This window comes from Rattus norvegicus, chromosome 4 (genome assembly GCF_036323735.1).
Source record: "Rattus norvegicus strain BN/NHsdMcwi chromosome 4, GRCr8, whole genome shotgun sequence".
Taxonomy (NCBI): Eukaryota; Metazoa; Chordata; class Mammalia; order Rodentia; family Muridae; genus Rattus; species Rattus norvegicus.
In genome coordinates, this window is record NC_086022.1 from 37,544,898 (window position 1) to 37,563,942 (window position 19,045).

Genomic DNA, 19,045 nt, shown 5'->3' on the forward strand with positions numbered 1-19,045 from the left:
TTCTCTCTATTGGGGATTGCCAGTCTTGACTCAGGGACTGTTCAGTTATTTTCATAGGCTGTTATTGACTAAGATGAAATGACCAGTTCTATGATTAGAGGAATAAAGCAAGATGCTATTCTAAAATATTTCTAGCAGTGGATTTACTTTATTTTCAAGTTGTTTTCAATCCTTGGCATTACTTCTTGAAAGTCTTTTATGTATAATATTGGTAGAATTGTTGGCATGGAATGTTGGTAGAATGTTGTTCTGTGTATGCAAACACGAACTAATAGTGTTTTATCTGTTCTTCAAAACAACAGAAAACACCCCCACCCCAGCACCCTGACCTTGATGAAGATGCCATTTTGTTTTCCTTCAGAATGTTTTCTTCTGTTTTTTTTTTTTTTTTTTTTTTTTTTTTTTTTTTTTTTTGCTATCCCAGCTTTAATGAAGCACTCAATTTTGGATAAACTGCTTCATAGTTACGTATTTGGTTCTTTAGTGTCAATATTTATGAAAGTAAATGCTACATAAATATTTGTACCTCCCTATTTCTGGAGTCTTGAGTCTGTTGAACCTATTTACTCTGGAGAAGTGTGGTTGTGTGTGTTCCCTTTGGTGGGCCTAAGGATATTATTGTGGAAACTACAACTTGTAGGGTAGATTTAATTTACTAGGCTGTTCTATGTTGAGAAAATTGATAGATTTGCATGTATATTAGCACAGATTTCTGTTTATAATCATGGCATCAGTAGGTTAACCTAAAGGACAGTCATACGTCCATAAGGTTTTAAGTCCTTCTTTGCCTAAACCTTTCTTGCTTCATCTCGTCTGTAGGTTACTGTGGACTTAGCTGCTCACTCAGTTACTGGACTGTTACTGGCCTCCTAACTTGTACTTGCTATTGTAGGGACAAAGCACTTTAAGTAATTGAACCTTTTCATTTACAAATTATATGCCAAAAGATATTTGAATTTATAATTTAGAAGATTTTCATTTTAATTTGAGAGAAACTCTTCACTTGTTGAGACAGACTGATATTTTCAGCAATATATTAAATCATTTGTTGCTGCTCAAATAGAAAGCTTATGTTTTTTTCCAGAATGTTGTTTTTATATCATTTTAGAAGTCAAAGAAACTATAGTAATGCAGATATGTACGCGTCGCATTCTTATATTTCTCACGTCATATCTGTTCATACTGTACTTTAAAAAGTTGACATAATTTGATTGTTCTTTTGTAGAGTTTCTATGATATTAACAGAGATCATTTTTTCCTTGCTTTAAGAATTTTCAGGTATAGATGAGATGGTTCAGTAGGTAAAGCTGTTAAGCCTGAAGCCTGACTTCAGCCCTGAAGCCCATGTGGTGAGAGGAAAGAGCCAAGTCCTGCAAGCTTTTCTGTGACCTACACACACACACACACACACACACACACACACACACACACACACAGAGAGAGAGAGAGAGAGAGAGAGAGAGAGAGAGAGAGAGAGAGAGAGACGGACAGACGGACAGAGATAGAGAAATGTAAACATTTTTAAAGAGACTAATTTCTTTCTGTTCCTTGTCATTTTGGGTAGTTGTGGGGAAATCTGGTTATTCTCTTTGGACCTTCAGAGTTCCTTTTAGCTTCTTCCATGGCAAGGAAAAGGTCCTTCTGTAATTTGTAAGTCTTTAGCCATTTCCCTTAAAGGAATGCCTGATTCTGTTTCTTAGTCCCTCTTTAGAGTTGGACAAAGGCTTCTCTATGGATGCTCTCTAGATTTCGTCTGTGATTGTGAGCTTTAGAAGACGAGAGTAGGCCAGAACTGTAGAGCTGAGGAGAGTAGGCCAGGACTGTGGAGCTGAGGAGAGTAGGCCAGGACTGTAGAGCTGAGGAGAGTAGGCCAGGACTGTAGAGCTGAGGAGAGTAGGCCAGGACTGTAGAGCTGAGGAGACTAGGCCAGGACTGTGGAGCTGAGGAGAGTAGGCCAGGACTGTGGAGCTGAGGAGAGTAGGCCAGGACTGTAGAGCTGAGGAGAGTAGGCCAGGACTGTGGAGCCGAGGAGAGTAGGCCAGGACTGTAGAGCTGAGGAGAGTAGGCCAGGACTGTGGAGCCGAGGAGAGTAGGCCAGGACTGTGGAGCTGAGGAGAGTAGGCCAGGACTGTGGAGCTGAGGAGAGTAGGCCAGGACTGTGGAGCTGAGGAGAGTAGGCCAGGACTGTAGAGCTGAGGAGAGTAGGCCAGGACTGTGGAGCTGAGGAGAGTAGGCCAGGACTGTGGAGCTGAGGAGAGTAGGCCAGGACTGTGGAGCTGAGGAGAGTAGGCCAGGACTGTGGAGCTGAGGAGAGTAGGCCAGGACTGTGGAGCTGAGGAGAGTAGGCCAGGACTGTGGAGCTGAGGAGAGTAGGCCAGGACTGTGGAGCTGAGGAGAGTAGGCCAGGATTGTGGAGCGGACGAGAGTAGGCCAGGACTGTAGAGCTGAGGAGAGTAGGCCAGGACTGTGGAGCTGAGGAGAGTAGGCCAGGACTGTAGAGCTGAGGAGAGTAGGCCAGGACTGTAGAGCTGAGGAGAGTAGGCCAGGACTGTAGAGCTGAGGAGAGTAGGCCAGGACTGTGGAGCTGAGGAGAGTAGGCCAGGACTGTAGAGCTGACGAGAGTAGGCCAGAACCGGATTAGTAAGGTGTAGGTGAGTACTCGGACTTCAGTGTCCTCTCTACATTGAGCAGAAACTCATTTCTGTCTTTATATAAACCTAGCCAAACACAGTGAAAGTATAGTTGAATACCAGTTACACACACACACACACACACACACACACACACACACACACACACACACACACACAGAGCTATTCTCCGTGTCTGGTTTTAGAAAGAATTCAGTATCACACAATCACATGTTCTGATACTTTAGTCTTAGATTTAGTAGTTAAGAAGAACTCTGATTTCCTTTATGTAGTTCAGTATTTATTTGCTTTACCTGAACATGTTTTCTCCTCTTTCAAAGATGCTAACTTTGGTCCATACATTCCTACCATCCTTAATTGCTTTGCATACTTTAGGTTCAATTCCATCCGTGGTAGATTCTTTCCAAATAGACTCAAGAAAAGTATTATTTTAATTTTTGCTAATTAGAATAGTAAAAACCCAGATGTAGTTTTCATTTTAATTTTTCTTTATTCTTGAAAGTATCATACATCTTTATAATGAAATATTTTAACCACTCCTCCTATTTCTCCTACCTCCCTGTAGTCTTTTCAATCTGTCTCCCCCCAACAATGTTTTGGGGTGTGGGGTTTTTTGGTACAACCTATTAAGTCCAATTAGGGGTGCCCATGTGTCCATACGGAGCCAGAGAAGCTGACTAGTGACCACACTTCCAGAGAAAATGACTTTCCTTCCTCTGGCACCTGTCAGCAGCCAATAGCTTGTCAGTGAGTGGCAGAGGCTGCAGAGCATCTGTTGCCCGCACTGGAATTTGGCTGGCTTGCTCTTGAGCAGGTCTTATGAAAATAACCACACCAGCTATGAATTAATGGGTGCAATAGCTTAGTCATGTCCTGAGGAAAGTGTTTCACAGCACTCCACTCCATTATCCTCCTCTTATCTTCAGTCTGCATCCTCTTCTGTGATGTTCCCTCAATTGTAATTTTTTTTGGGGGGGGGTTCTTTTTTTTGGAGCTGGGGACCGAACCCAGGGCCTTGTGCTTCCTAGGTAAGCGCTCTACCACTGAGCTAAATCCCCAGCCCCTGTAATTTTTAACTATGGCTATACTTTAAAGGTCATTTTGATTTTATTGAAACATACTTCAGAAAGATAAATTTCATTTGAATTTTTCTGGATCATTTGGCTATTTTTTTATTTTTCTTCTTGCAATAAATAGTTTCAAGTTTTATTTTAGGAGCGCTTGTTAAATTATTTTCCCTTATTCTGTTCTTTTAATGCTCGTTAGGCATGTGTTGGAACTTTTTTGCCTATGTGATCAGTCAGCTATGCATTTATTTTACCAAATTGTGTCTACTGATAGGAAAGGACTTTGGTTCTTGCCTTCCAGTTTTATTTCAAATAGCATATTTCAGGTCATTTTCCCTTCTTTTCTCTTATCTGAAGTTCATTTGAACTCGTGATTTTATTTTGTATAACTGTTGTGGTTGGATATCGGTTTTAAATAATGGCCGAGTACATCAGTGTGAGTGTTAGGAGAAGGAGCCTAGGAATGATCTAAGTGCTTAGATCATTAGTGTTCTGTTGACTAGTTTATTGATGTGTCACAAGAGTGAAGGAGCCAGTTCTTGCTTCTGTTGGATCCACATAGCTAGCTAGTGTGGTGATCAGTTAGTTACAGCAAAGTTAGCCCTTATTTTCTGCCTTTTGCACACACCCAACTGCCCTTTTGCCTCTGCTGAGCATTCAGGCTCATCCCAGCTACAATAACATTCTCACAGAGGCCAGCCAAAGCTGGTACCATCCATGCCTTTGAATTTCCTAGCTTGAGGAACTTTGTCAATTTTTTCTTTAACTATAATAAACCAATGGTGGGACTTCCCTACTGTGTAGTATATATTTATGGCTATATTTCAAATCTCAGATCAAAACATATATCTGTTTTGAATATTTTGAAATTGGGGAAAAGCCACATAAATAATGTCTTGCAGTTTTGATGCACTTGTTGTTTTGATTTCTATGAAGATTAAAATAGGTTAAACATTATAAAATAGTATTTTTAAAGGGTTAAGGTTGTTTTATAAGATCCATACACAGGATTCTAACTTCAGATTCAGGATTAAATCCTTCAATAAAATTAAGTTGTTATGGTTGAAGTTTCACCTTGCTTACATATTAAAGTCCTGACATTTTGGTTGTATAAGAAAGTCTATTTAATACATTTTTTGAGATTTGCTTATAGTAAATGACTTTTATTGTAGTCAGATTTCATTTACATTCTAAGTACTTTAAATGCTTAAATTGTTACCCAACTTTTTTTTCCTCTTTTCCATGGTATTTTGATCACCTTCATCTCCCACTCAGCTCTCATAACTCCTCCCAGATCCACCCTCACGCCCCAGTTTGTTTTTTAATAACCCATGGAGTCCTATTTATGCTATTACTATTCTCAATGGGTATAGGATCAGCCACTGGAGTATGGTTCACCCAATAGGGACCATTTCCTTAAAAAAGCTATTTTTATCCTTGCCAAGAAACCATAAACTGTCAGTAGATCTCAGGAGTAGGGGGACTCATGAGCCCCTCCCTCTTCTATACTACAGCATTGACTTGTTTACCCTTGTGCAGGCAGCCACAGCTAATGTGAGTTCCTGAGTGCAATTATCTTGTTATGTCTAATAGACACTGTTTCACTCTGTTCTCCCTAACCTCTGGCTCTTAAAACCTGCCTTATCCATGAAGCCCGGGGAGGGGGTGATAAAGATGTTCTGTTTATGATGGAGCACATGCACATTTATTCTGTGCACATTTATCAGTTGTGAATTCCTGCAGTAAGCACCACCCACTGTACAAAGAAACTTAAAATGAGGATTGATGGCTGCATTAATGTATAGATAGTTATGAATTTACAGGACAGTTTGAGACTGTGGTTTTTAACAAAGTAATAATAGGCTCCCCCTGAGGCCCATGAGCACATCAACCATGGGTTTAACTGGGTTCTCGCTGTAGGAAATGCTTTGCCTTTGTGGAGTGGGTCTTGACTCCAATCAGAAAGCACTTGTTTACCATTGTAACACTCCATGCTTCTGTTGCACCCATGGGGATATCGTGTCACACTGGTTATTGTGGTTCACAAAGTTCTCAGTTGGGTAAAGCTGTTGCTAACTTCCTTTCAGCAACCTATATTAGCTCCCTCTGGTACTGTGAAAACTGGCAGCAAAGAAGCTTCTTGGTCAGTACCCACTTGATTTCTCCATGTCCTGTGAGCAAAATATGTGAGGTCTTCAACAATAGTTCTTATCATCAAATTCTGGCGCTCAACCAAGAGAAAGGGCAACAGCCTGTGTCTGTCTGTTTGCTATCTATCATCTATCTATAACATTCATTCATTCATTCATTCATTCATTCATTCATTCAGAGGGGTGTCTCTAGTTTAACTGTGACCAGCAACATGATGTACCTGTATGTGGCATTAGGGTTTCTATTTGGTAAAATAAAGCTTCTGGGATGACCATTATCCCTTATGTAGCATAGATCCAATTAAACTCTTTTATATGAGTAAATAATAAAACATGTTTCTATATGCTTTTAAAACACCTTAATGTTAACCAATCTTCGTTCAGCTTTTATCTTCCTAGTGTTCATAAACATTCACTTTAGCCTTTACTTAAAATGTTGATGTATAGCCAGTGCTTAGTTTGGAAAGTGACCTTTGGAAGATCTGCTGGTTATTAGAATTAATTAGTTAGCTCTAGAAGCTTAGCTTGTCATTGCAAATTTCAAAGAACTGATAATCCTTTATGTAGAAGGATATTTTCTTAAGTCAAGCTTTTGGTGCCCTTAAGTGGAATAAAGTGTGTGTGTGTGTGTGTGTGTGTGTGTGTGTGTGTGTGTGTGAGCACCTGGATCCTAAAGATTCAGTCCCAATTTTCTAGCCATTGGCTTTTGAGCTTCCTTAAGTGGAATAAAGTGTGTGTGTGTGTGTGTGTGTGTGTGTGTGTGTGTGTGTGTGTGTGTGTGTGTGTGTTTGAGCACCTGGATCCTAAAGATTCAGTCCCAATTTTCTAGCCATTGGCTTTTGAGCTTCCGTAGAATTTGGTTGATCTAGTACCATAGAAAGTTTATTTGAAAAATTCAGATTTCTTCTGTCAAACTCTCCTAGGCTGGGTTTTGCTATGCATGCCAGGATATTGTTGACTTCAGGATCCTTCTGGCTCGACATCTGAGTGTTAGGACTAACAGGCAAATCATGCTTGGTGATAGACGTATTTTGTGTTTGGATATGTTTGTGTACCACGGCATGTCTGTGAAGATCTGAGGACAACTCAGGTGTCACTTTGCTTTTCCATTGTGTTTGAGAAAGGTCACTTCTTTGTTGCATATGATCTGCTAGCTGGTCTGAGAGTTTCTGAAGATGTTCCTTCCTCCGCTTCCATTTCCCTGTAAGGTTATGTTGCCAGGATGACAGATGGTCACTACTGCTTGCTTCTGTTGGCTGGTGTTATTAGTTCATTATTTGTAATAAAATGCTAATATGATTTCTACATCCAAAATAATTAGTGCTTAGTTGTATCAAACATGCTACTGAATACTTTTCTAGTTAGATACTTTGCAGGTGTAATAATCTGCTTCTTGACTTAAGGATAAAGCAGTTGATTCCTGTTAGTGCTGTTGTGACATCTGTTTATGCTATACTTCAGGGAACGATAGCTCCATTTAAAGATTTAAATAGAAATGATCTAAGTTTGTGCTTTGTTTGTGTCATTGTAAATGGAATGCGTTGGCTCACCCCGATTTGACTGGGGCCTAGACACAGAGAATTGACAGTTTTTATTTGCACATACAGATGAACTAAATATAGGGTAACCAGACTGAAATGTGTTAGCCTAATAAAGAATGGGAGTACTTTTATTGTATGCTTTACATTATGCATGATGGCCAGAAATAGATCTTTACTATGTTTTAAGTATAGTTTGCAGGGTCTGATGACTTGTATCACCCTGTATCTAAACTTCTTAAAGTTTCTAACATTCTTAAACTTTGGGAATTTTTATTTAGTTTACTTTTGTTTTTGTTTTTTGTTTTGTTTTTGTTTGTTTTTTTGGTTGGTTTTGGTAGAAATTCTACTTTGTTAACTTTCTACTGGAGATTAGTATCTTAAGATATCAGATTTTCAAAATTACAAATCTTCAGTAATTGACACTGGAAAAAAACATACACAAATGCTGGGAACAAGTTAGTTAGACATCCTGTTGAATTACATTAGCAGTTGGATTTGTTATGCTAAAATGTAAAACTGGAATTAGTGATAAATATATACAAATCAATAAAATTTAAGGGCATCTAGGGTTAGATTTTGAAGGAGTCAAAACCCCATCTCATTGACAATTTACATAATACGAACAGTTGAGTTTATTGAAATAGTTTAACTGTTTATGATAAATCTTCCGATAAATCTAAGGTCTTAATTTTATTTGGTAAATGGGGCTATTATGGCTATTCATGGAAGAATACTGTCATTGTCAGTTGAGGAAGACACTTTACATCAACCTGTGACCTTTACATGCATGATCACACATACATGTATATACATATTTGAGCACATTCATACATAAATATGCACACAATAATTTTTTAAATGTGTTTATTTACTTTTAAATTAAGAAGAATTTGTATTTTTTTTTTGTAGTGATAGGTACTGAACCCAGAATCAGGTACTGATCAAATGATCTACATCCTCAGCTTAAAAAGAGTTTTAAAAGCATGAAAACTATGTACAGCTTTCAAATAGTTTAGAGTAGATTAAGTAGAGGTATGTAAATTTTACTACTGATAGCTTTTGTTTTTCCATGTCCTTTTTTATTAGCGGGCAACTGCTTAAGTATTAGCTTTACCATTAAAGGAGTAATTGTTTTCATTCTTTTCTGTGGGAAAAATTAATTTTGTTTTTCACAGTTCATAAAATTAGTAAATATTGCTTTTATAAAGTGGAAAAACTATTGGAAAGAATTAAGAGGAAGTAAGAAAAGGAAATGGGAAAAATACTAAAAGAAAAGCAAGTAGGAAGGATTATAAAATAGGAAAAAATATACTACATGCTGTTGTAACAAGTGAAATCAGTAGGATAAACTCACTTTTTAAAATGAAAAGTCAATTAGATAATATGTACAAAATATGAATATTAAATTTGATTGGTAAATCCTGAAAGTTAAAGAATAAACATACAAGATAAATTATATAGAGCAGAGGGGATCATAATGTTCAGCTTGACATTATTTAAAAGCAAAAAGCAGTAAATGAAACAGAGTTTAGTTGCAGTACGTATAAGTCATGATGATGTTAAGAATTGTACATGTATCAAACTGACAGACGGGGTGAGGGTCGGGGTGGGAGGTATGGGTGTGTGGAACAACTAGAGGGTGGGCTAGGAGGGGGATAGAATCTTGAGTGCAAAATTATTTAATTAACTAATTAATTGAAAAACTAAAATATAAATGAAGTTTTTCACAAAGAAAGTTTTTAGAACTTAATAGTTTAGACGTATTAGACTACATTCCTAAGTAACAGATCAAGTGACTCTGCATTATAGGGTTTTATTTAAAGTGACAAGTTGCCTTGTCTTCTAAAAACAAAATGTAATTTCTTCACTACGCAGGACAATTAATCACAAAGAAAATTACAAATAATTCTAAACAGAAATAGGCAACATTAGATTTTCTGCCTTTAGTGTACACTAAACTTTCATTAAGTTATAAAAATAAGGAGGGAATTTGGTAACTTTCAGATTTTTTGCAAATAATTCTTAGATGAAACAAAAGTTACATTATTAAGATAGTGGCTGTCTAGTATCTAGTATAATTATTTTTCTCTATCTTAATAAACTAGTAGGGCTTTCTGGTTTTAAGAAAATAGCTAAGTGACACTGACAAACCAAAATATTTTGTGATCTTTATTGTTATAGGCAATATATTGCCTGACTTAAAATGGGCCTGGATCAGACCTGAGTCTTGGGAACAGTATTGGTTCTCAATCTCTGGACTTACTATAGGTGTATACACTGGTAGTAGGTTATTTGGGTTGGCTACGTGGAAAAATCTTCTCGTTTCTTTATATGTTAGGTGTTCATGTGATGTTGGTTTTCAGCTGATACTTATGGAACCTCACTGGGGAAGACAAATTGTTGAAGCATATGGATAGAACTGTATAGAATATAGAGGTCTCTCTGTTCAGCTTTCCTTTCGTATTGCCCTATGTCATTACACAGTGAATTCCCTCTACTGCTTTGAGGTCTTCATCTGCAAATATGGATGTTGAGTTAAAATATGAAGTTCTTTGTGAATGCTATTTGTATGGTCATTAGTAAATTTGATTAAGTATTAAACATCAGCTTCCTTTCAGTCTGCAGTATCTGAAACTGTCTTTCTGTGGGAAAGACAAGCTTAGGGTGCCATGAAAGCAGAAGTAACTGAGAATTTCTTCACTAGAAAGGAGAGACAAGGATGTTGAGCAAGCTTTCATGACATTGGGCATTGCATTGGTGTGATGTCTGACATCTGAAGTGGCCTTGGAGGTCAGTACAGTTTTTCAGGTGAACTTGGAAGGACAGGATTAAAGGCTGAGGACATTGAAGGGTCAGAGACAGAGACAGCGCCTTCTGCTTGTGAAAAGACAGAAATTATTCATGCGACTCTTGAATAGGCACGTGGAGGAATAGCAATATAACAAACACTGGGATAAACGGGAAACAAATTGTGGAAATCATTTACTTCGTAAAATAGATGATAACCACGGAATTGGATTTAACAGTGGTACTGAGGAGCCACTGTAAGATTTAACTGAAATAAATGCAGACATGGCATTTACAAACAAAACTGGCAGTTTGTAAGGCATGATGGAATCTTAATTAAAGCTGTAATAGAGATGATATGTGGATTTCATTACAGATGCCTAAAATAGTTGGGCTTTCAAGGGTATGTGAAAATCCTCAAAACGTGTTTGTTATATGTATGAATGCATTTCCTTGGAAAAGGGTCCATAACTTTCATCAGCTTATACAAGAAGTGTTTGGGGTGTCTATGTTACGGGAGAAAGTGGTAAAGTGACATTTACAAGCTCTGAAGTTTATGAATTTAAAAATAGGCTCTAACATCTAATCTAAATTTTTTTACTTTTTTTTTTTTTTTTTTTAGTGGACAGACCAAAATCTCAGCAAATTCGAAACTCTAGTACAATAAGGCGAACCTCTTCTTTGGATACGATAACAGGACCTTACCTCACAGGACAGTGGCCACGTGACCCTCATGTTCACTACCCTTCGTGCATGAAAGATAAAGCGACTCAGGTAAGATGAGAAAATCAAAACCATTTCTTTGACTTTGAAACTAGAATGTAATTAAATTAACCTGAATATGAAATAAACTCAACTAAAGCAAAATCCCTTGTTTTAAATATGCAGCATAATAATAATAATTTGTCACTCAGCTGTAGAAGTTTTAGTTATTTAGTATTTAATAAGTAAATTCAGGCAGTATTATGAATTTGGAGACATGTTGTCATTTTAAGAATTGCTCTATAATAAAATGGAGGTAATGATTAGGGAGCATTTTTGAAATTTTTTTCAAGAAAAGTTTGCACAGGTCTTGAAAAATAGTTTATAGAATGTTAGCAACATGAACTATGTTGAAAGGTTTTTTTCCTGTTGCAAAGGCAGTGCTAATACAGTAAAATAGGAGATTTGCCATTTTCTTAACATCCTATTTTAGGAGGTTCCCTAGCCTTTTGATTTGAAGAATATTTCCTCTCATATCAGAAAAAAAACTAAACATCTTCATTTATTATGAACTATATCTTCACTAAGTGTTTCTTGAGAAATCATGAATTTTATTAAAAATGTAAATGATTATTATTGGACATAAAGAACATGTTAGACAGGTAGGGATAGAAAATACTAAGTAGGGATTAGATTAGGGAATATGAAAATGTAAGGACATCCAGAATAAGAACATTTTGGGCTTTATAGTTTGAAAAGAATCCGAGTTCTTGTCTGATGAAGGGTGGAACATTTGGACGTGGCCTCGGAAGCCCCCTATCAGTTTGTTGTCATTATGGCAGGCGAGCTTGGAAACTGAAACGAGTTGCTTTATTCTCGTCCATCCTGTCAGCTCTACTTCATAATTTTTTATGATGCAATCTTTGCTTTTTCTTGTTTTAATGAGAACAAGCATAAATTCGATATAGCAAGCAGTAGGATGCTCAGCAGAAATGATTTGCACACCTTACACACGTGGGCCTAAGCATTTAGAGGGAGGCACCTGAGGAGATGGCTGAGAGCCATCTTCTAGAAGAGTTAGATTCTGGTTGTGAAAGAGTGTGGGCATAAAGGACAAAAGAACATGACAAATGACTAAGAGCATGGTGTTAGGAAGGTACACAGAGGGACGAAAGAACTAGGATTATTCATTTGGAAGCAACTACAGGGAGCAAACATAAACTATATACTATAAACTGTTTGTCTTATTACCTGTATCTTGTTTAATTTTTACAAGAACATTGCTTTGTAATTCACATGGGAAGCAGAAACTCAGAGAAACAAAATGACTTGCAATGGCCATGCATCCGAGTGATATCAAAGCTAGATTTCTTACACAGATTGCCTGGCTTCCCTAGTGTAATAGCTGGCGTGATGCTGAAAATAGTTGCTGTTCTTAGTCACCACCAAGACAAGAATATCTACTGTTTATTGAACATATGCTTTGTGCTGACAATATCCAAAAACAGTATCTTATTTACCTTTCAAAACAACTCTGAGAAACAGGAGCCTAGGAACAAAAAGCAGGAAGAGGACCTGGATTAGTGTAGTCTTAGAAGCCTAAAGAGGAAACATTTCTAAGAAAGGTATTGAGAAGTCACAGAGAATAAGGATCTAGGGATTAAGAGCAGATTGTATAAGATTGATGCTGCACTGGGGTAGAATGCCAAGAAACCTGTAAGTGGATAGTAGTACAGAGGGAAAGGAGACAGTTCTGGAAAGTTCCCTACATGTCTCTACCCATGCAGTTGGTACCTTGAAACCTAATGTTTTGTTACATGATTAAGTATGATACCTAAGTGTGGCAAATGATACAGAAACACCAGGTTTTCGTACTAGCTGTTAGAAAAAAACCACTTTTGATATTTTGCGGGGTCTTTATCAAATATGAGCATCCATGAAGCACATGTGTATAACTTTTATAGTTCCATAAAATATGGCTCATCTTTCCATTTTGACAAATTTTTCTTAGGGACCAGAGAGTCAGGCTTGAACTGCGGGGTCTTGGATTCCTCAGAGTTACATGGCAGAAAATGTCTGCGTGGGCCAGCTCAAGTCTAAACTGCTCTCTGTGTCATACTTTATTATGTGATTTCAAGTGCTTTTATACATTTATAGATAGTTAGTATATCCTTCTCCACTCTCATTCTCACAGTCACATTCTATCCATACTCTCTCAGGAAGTAGGTCCTCTCAGACTGTGGAGGTGAGGACTCTTGTTTTTTCGTTTTAAACAGGCACATCTACATCTACATCCCCTTATATGTAGGAATATAGGTTAAGGTCTGTATGTGTATGTGTATGTGTGTTGTCTCTGAGGGAGGGACCTTTCACCCTGCATATGTCTAGAATAGGGTCAGCATAGTTTCCTCTGAATCATGAAGAACAGAAAGAGGGCTTTCCATGCCTTGGTCTGGATATAGGTCATTTATTTGAAATTTGATACTGAAAATAAAAGACTTAATTCTGAGTTGATGAATTTAAGACTTAAAAGACTTAACTAATGTATACATGTTGCATAGCTTGTTATGTATGACGAGACTAGAGCCCAGATTGTGCTGATTCTTAGGCTCCTGGCTTTTCTCCAATTTTTCAGTTCTCAAACAGATACTAAGTTATATAGCATTTAATCTAGTGTTTGCCTCATATGCTCAAGAAATGGTCTTGCCTCCAAAGCATCCGTGCGTTTAATTGAAGACACAAGAGATGAACATGCAAAATGACTTTTATGACTATATACATGTTTGTGGATTGACTCTTGAACTCTTACGGGGAGTAGTTTTCCTTAATTTGATGAATGTCAATTGGGTAGAGAGTATATTCTCATCTTGCTACAGATATTAAATATTTGTCTTTCCTTTGTAAAGGGCATTGGTAATACCTTCTTTCATATTTCTATGTTTCAATTATGTGACAGTTGATGGCTAGAGAGAAATTCTTAATTCAAAAAAAATACATGTGGGTCTTTAAAAAGGAAGTAGCCTAAGGTTGTCAAAAGAATATGAATTTTGGAGACAGACCTTATTTTCAGATCAATGCCTGCTGTATAGAAACCCACTGAAATGTTTCGCTGTGGTTGAGATTGGACCCATAGTACTCTGTATGGGAAACAAGTACTACCTCAGAACCCACAACCACACCACCAGGTTTTAACTTTGCTATTTGAAACACTTCTTAAATTTTTCAGAAGAAAAAATTGTCATCTCCTGTGCATAGTGTGGGTAGTACATATATATAATCTCAGTACTTGGGAGCCTGGAACAGGAAAACCTGCAGATTTGGGTTACATAGTGGTAACTTTTCTAAAAGAAAAACAAAACAGAACAAAAAACATTAAATTAACTACTGTATGATTCTCACATTTATATCCTTTTCTATAAACTTAATATTTGATTGACCTAATCACATATTTACTGTGAGTCTTAAAAGAAAAGTCCACTGGAGAAATGGATTGTTGCCAGATTATTAGCTTACCCTGTTTCTCTTAGTAGAAAGAACTAAAAAACATCTGTAAAATTTTGTAATTTTTTTCTTTAGCCTTGAATGGATAGTGCTTTTTAATGAAAAATTATAATCTTTTAAATTTAGCTTGGAGGTTGGAAAGCTGGCTCTGCAGTTAAGTGCTCTCGTTCTTGCAGAGGGAGGGTGCAGGTTAAGTTCCTAGCTCTTACGGTATGACTCACAACCATCTGTAACACCAGTTCCAGGGGACCTAATGTCACACCATTTACTGACATCTGTCTGCACCAGGCACAAATGTATGGTACAGACATATATGTAGAGAAATACTCATTCACATAAAATAAAAATAAATAAATCTAAATATTTTGACTTTGGCATTAAGCTTCAGGGACAGCTTTTTTAGCCTTTGCCCCAAAGTGTAAAGTATATTCATTCTCTGATCATATTTTAAATCTGGGTTTGAAACTAAAGCATGTATGTATGCATGTATATGTGTGTGTGTATATGAGTAAAGTAGACAAACAAAACCGTCTATAGCAATGATCAAAGGTGCTTTCTATAATTTCCCAGGCACATTATAATTATAGCTGTTCGCAGATGCTGACTTTGGAGAATAGCTTTAAAAAGCTGGTATATATTTGTTATAACAAAGGAAAATTCCTGTCTCTATTGCTGCTCCATCCATCTAGGTTACTGAGTGACGTTGCGAAGTATAAGCTTCTTCCTGACCTTATCACTTTGGTATGAGCAGGTATAAATGCTTCCTAATTCTAATTTGTATGACTGTTGAATAGTTACCATCTCATAATCCCGTAGACTGATAGGCAGTGCATAACCATTTCAAGCAATTTTATAAATCTCTAGGAGCATGGTGCTGCTTGTTTTAATTAAAAGCTTATAAAACGGGGTTGGGGATTTAGCTCAGTGGTAGAGCACTTGCCTAGCAAGCGCAAGGCCCTGGGTTTGGTCCCCAGCTCCGGAAAAAAAAAAAAAAAAAAAAAAAAAAAGCTTGTAAAACTTTCAATGTGGACATAAAATCAATATAAAAAATGAATAGATGAAAGACATAAAGTAGAAGTCCTCCTGCCCAGTTTTGTTAGTAACTTAAATTACTAACAATTACTTTTTCTCTTAATCTTACTCAAATTTTTAAAAACAAAGTTTTAATAGTTTACTGTTCTGTTCACCATTGAGCTTTACTTTGATCATTTCCTCATTCAGTAGAGACAGTTTTCTCTGTGTGAGTAATCCATCCAAATAATGGGCTAGGGCCTCGATATGTTACTGTTCTCTAGCTTATTCCAGGTGATAAGGTATGTTCAAGTCTTAAGAGACACCACCAACAATACCTTTCTTTTAAACAAAAATGTAAAACGTCTCAGATACATACTCTAACAAGACAGTGAAGTCAGCCTTTTTTACATATAGCCTAAGAGAGACTTCACCGAGGACACCACCCGTACCACTTGTTATAGGACAAGAATACCATGCTGTTAAAATAGCTCATGAAACCCACAGACTTTCATTTCTCACAGGAGCGCATTAACAGAGCTTTCATACTTGTCCCAGAGTGTTTTAATTCATCTGTACTAAAAAAGTAGGACTATTTCAGGTTAGATTTCTGGGTTTTAATGAATGTGTTTAAGTTAAAACCTTTTGGGGTCAGGATGGTCCGTGTGATTTGGAAGAGCATGAGTAACAGCTGCCACCTCCTGAGTCCTCTCTAACTGTTCATTATTAACAGAGGTCCTCTGAGAGTGTCTGTGCCTGTAGAAAAGCATTAAATATGTGCATGCTGATGTAATTGTATTTTATACTGAACTCTAATTTACTTTTTCTGCTTGTGGATCCTAGGCATCAGTCTTGACTTCATGGCCTTATTAAATTTATCATAGACTACTTTCTGCTGTAATATTGCTTTGAAACTATCAACTTTACAATATTGAATCTTACCTAAGTAAAAGGTTATCTGTTTATTTAGTTATTTTTGTTAACTATAAGATCATCTAAATATTGATTAATACTTTGTTTTATGGTTTGCTATTGTAATGAAGTTCTTCTAATTTATTTTTACTGTATCTCAGTTGAATGTTCTTGTTTCTAATACATTTTCAGATAATTTTTTTGGCTTTCTAGATATCATGCAAATAATTATTTTTTCTTGTTATAAGAGTTCTCTTATAATTGCATGTGTTAATATTCTCAACCATTCACACTACTTATTATGCTAGCAGATCCTGTTCTTGTCTCTAAGTTAATGTATTCTCTGGGCATTGTTTTGCTGTGATGTAAGTATGCGCTGGGTATGCTTCCAGTACTTATATTCCTATTTACTAATTTTGCTTCCTATTTTAGTCAAGAGGAATTGTGTATATGATGGATTACTTATATAAAAACGACATTTTATTGTTATATAAGATAGCATTCTATATGAGTCTCCCTTAAAAATGTTTATTCCATGCTTGGACCTATTACTTCAAGCATGAGAGACAAAGTTCCGCCGATGTCACCTCTCTAGCTGTCGTGAATTTCAGTAATAGACTATACTGAACTTGTTTGGTTGTTCTAATGAACGTTTTCAGAAAAATACTTTTGTTTATGGAGACCTAAAATAAATATACAGTAACATGTGAATTATTTATTAATATTTATGGTATTAAATATTTAGAAGATTATCATGAAAGCCTGAAGTTTGTTTTTAATGATGTAATACATACGTTACTGTTAGTTATACTTGTTTGTGAAAATGTCTTACAAGATTTCCTTCTTTAGTGTTCTAGCATGGTATGTATACTGTTTGAATTGTCACTTAAGTATGAAAAAATTTCATAGGTTACATTTCCATGAAGTTTATCAGCCTAGTATGTTTTTAGATTAGTGTTCTGTAGCAAAGACACCTCAATCATTTGTCATGACTCTTTCTGTCCTTTGTTTATATGTGAAAGAAATGTCCATACATGCGTTCCATGAGCCAGATACTTGCAGGATGGTCCCTTGAGCATAGGAGTTTGAGAACATCCTGGGTGATATGGTAAACACTCTTATTTTAAACAACCAACCCCATTAAAAATTGTATCCTTTAAGGATGAAAAGTGGGTTGTTAAATCTTGAATGATGCCAGGGGTGGTGGTACATGCCTTTTAATCCTAGCACTCAGAAGGCAGAGGCAGGCGGATCTGTATGAGTTCAAGGTCATCCTGGTCACCTAAGTGGTTCCAAGACAGTCAGAGATAAACAGAGAAACCCTGTCTCAAATAAAACAAAAGACAAAACCCAAACAAAAACAAAAACATGAATGCAATTTTCGTATATGTGTGCTCTTTCTCTAAATGATGTTATCTCCTATTTTAAACTATTGATTTTAATTGTTATTTTAAATGATTTTTAGTTAAATTATGAACCTTCAACATACTAAAGATACATTATGTAAGTTTTTTTAAATTCCATTAAGCTTTTGTACAGGGAGGTTTATGATCTACAATAGCCTTCTGGAAGAGCCAGTCTTTGAGAATACCTATCTAGGAGTTGGCTGTTGCCATCACTCAGCAGTCACAGCTCTGAATTAAAATATATACATCCTTTGAATAGTACTAAAATGTTCAGCCTCTTCTCCGTTTACCTGAAAATAGCTTGTTTAGGTAATCAAAGGAATAAGTGACTATATAAACCTTAATAATAATTAAAATAGAGAACTTTTAATTTACCTCATAGATCAGAAATTTATTGTTTTTACCCTAAATCACAATTGATAGAACAATTTGGGTTTCCTTTACCCTTGCTTTAAAGCCTTTCTGTTGCAAATTTTTTTTTTAATTTATCTTTATTAACTTGGGTATTTCTTTTTTTTTTTATTAACTTGAGTATTTCTTATATACATTTCAAGTGTTATTCCCTTTCCCAGTTTCCGGGCAAACATCCCCCTCCCCCTCCCCTTCCTTATGGGTGTTCCCCTCCCAACCCTCCCCCCATTGCCGCCCTCCCCCCATAGTCGAGTTCACTGGGGGTTCAGTCTTAGCAGGACCCAGGGCTTCCCCTTCCACTGGTGCTTTTACTAGGATATTCATTGCTACCTATGGGGTCAGAGTCCAGGGTCACTCCATGTATAGTCTTTAGGTAGTGGCTTAGTCCCTGGAAGCTCTGGTTGCTTGACATTGTTGTACTTTTGGGGTCTCGAGCCCCTTCAAGCTCTTCCAGTTCTTTCTCTGATTCCTTCAACGGAGGACCTATTCTCAGTTCAGTGGTTTGCTGCTGGCATTCGCCTCTGTATTTGCTGTATTCTGGCTGTGTCTCTCAGGAGAGATCTACATCCGGCTCCTGTCAGTCTGCACTTCTTTGCTTCATCCATCTTGTCTAATTGGGTGGCTGTATATGTATGGGCCACATGTGGGGCAGGCTCTGAATGGGTGTTCCTTCAGTCTCTGTTTTAATCTTTGCCTCTCCCTTCCCTGCCAAGGGTATTCTTTTTCCTCATTTAAAGAAGGAGTGAAGCATTCACATTTTCATCATCCGTCTTGAGTTTTGTTTGTTCTAGGGATCTAGGGTAATTCAAGCATTTGGGCTAATAGCCACTTATCAATGAGTGCATACCATGTATGTCTTTCTGTGATTGGGTTAGCTCACTCAGGATGATATTTTCCAGTTCCAAC

General features: G+C 36.9%; 1 protein-coding gene across 5 annotated transcripts in view; it reads left to right on the forward strand.

Moving 5' to 3' along the window:
* Glcci1 (glucocorticoid induced 1) overlaps positions 1 to 19,045 on the forward strand; it is a 327,628-nt gene that overhangs the window by 270,627 nt on the left and 37,956 nt on the right. For all 5 annotated transcript variants that reach the window (NM_001177442.1, XM_039107260.2, XM_039107262.2 and 2 more), the window contains one exon: positions 10,819 to 10,970. In NM_001177442.1, the coding sequence (NP_001170913.1) occupies positions 10,819 to 10,970 (152 nt within the window). The remainder of the gene's footprint in view (positions 1 to 10,818; positions 10,971 to 19,045) is intronic.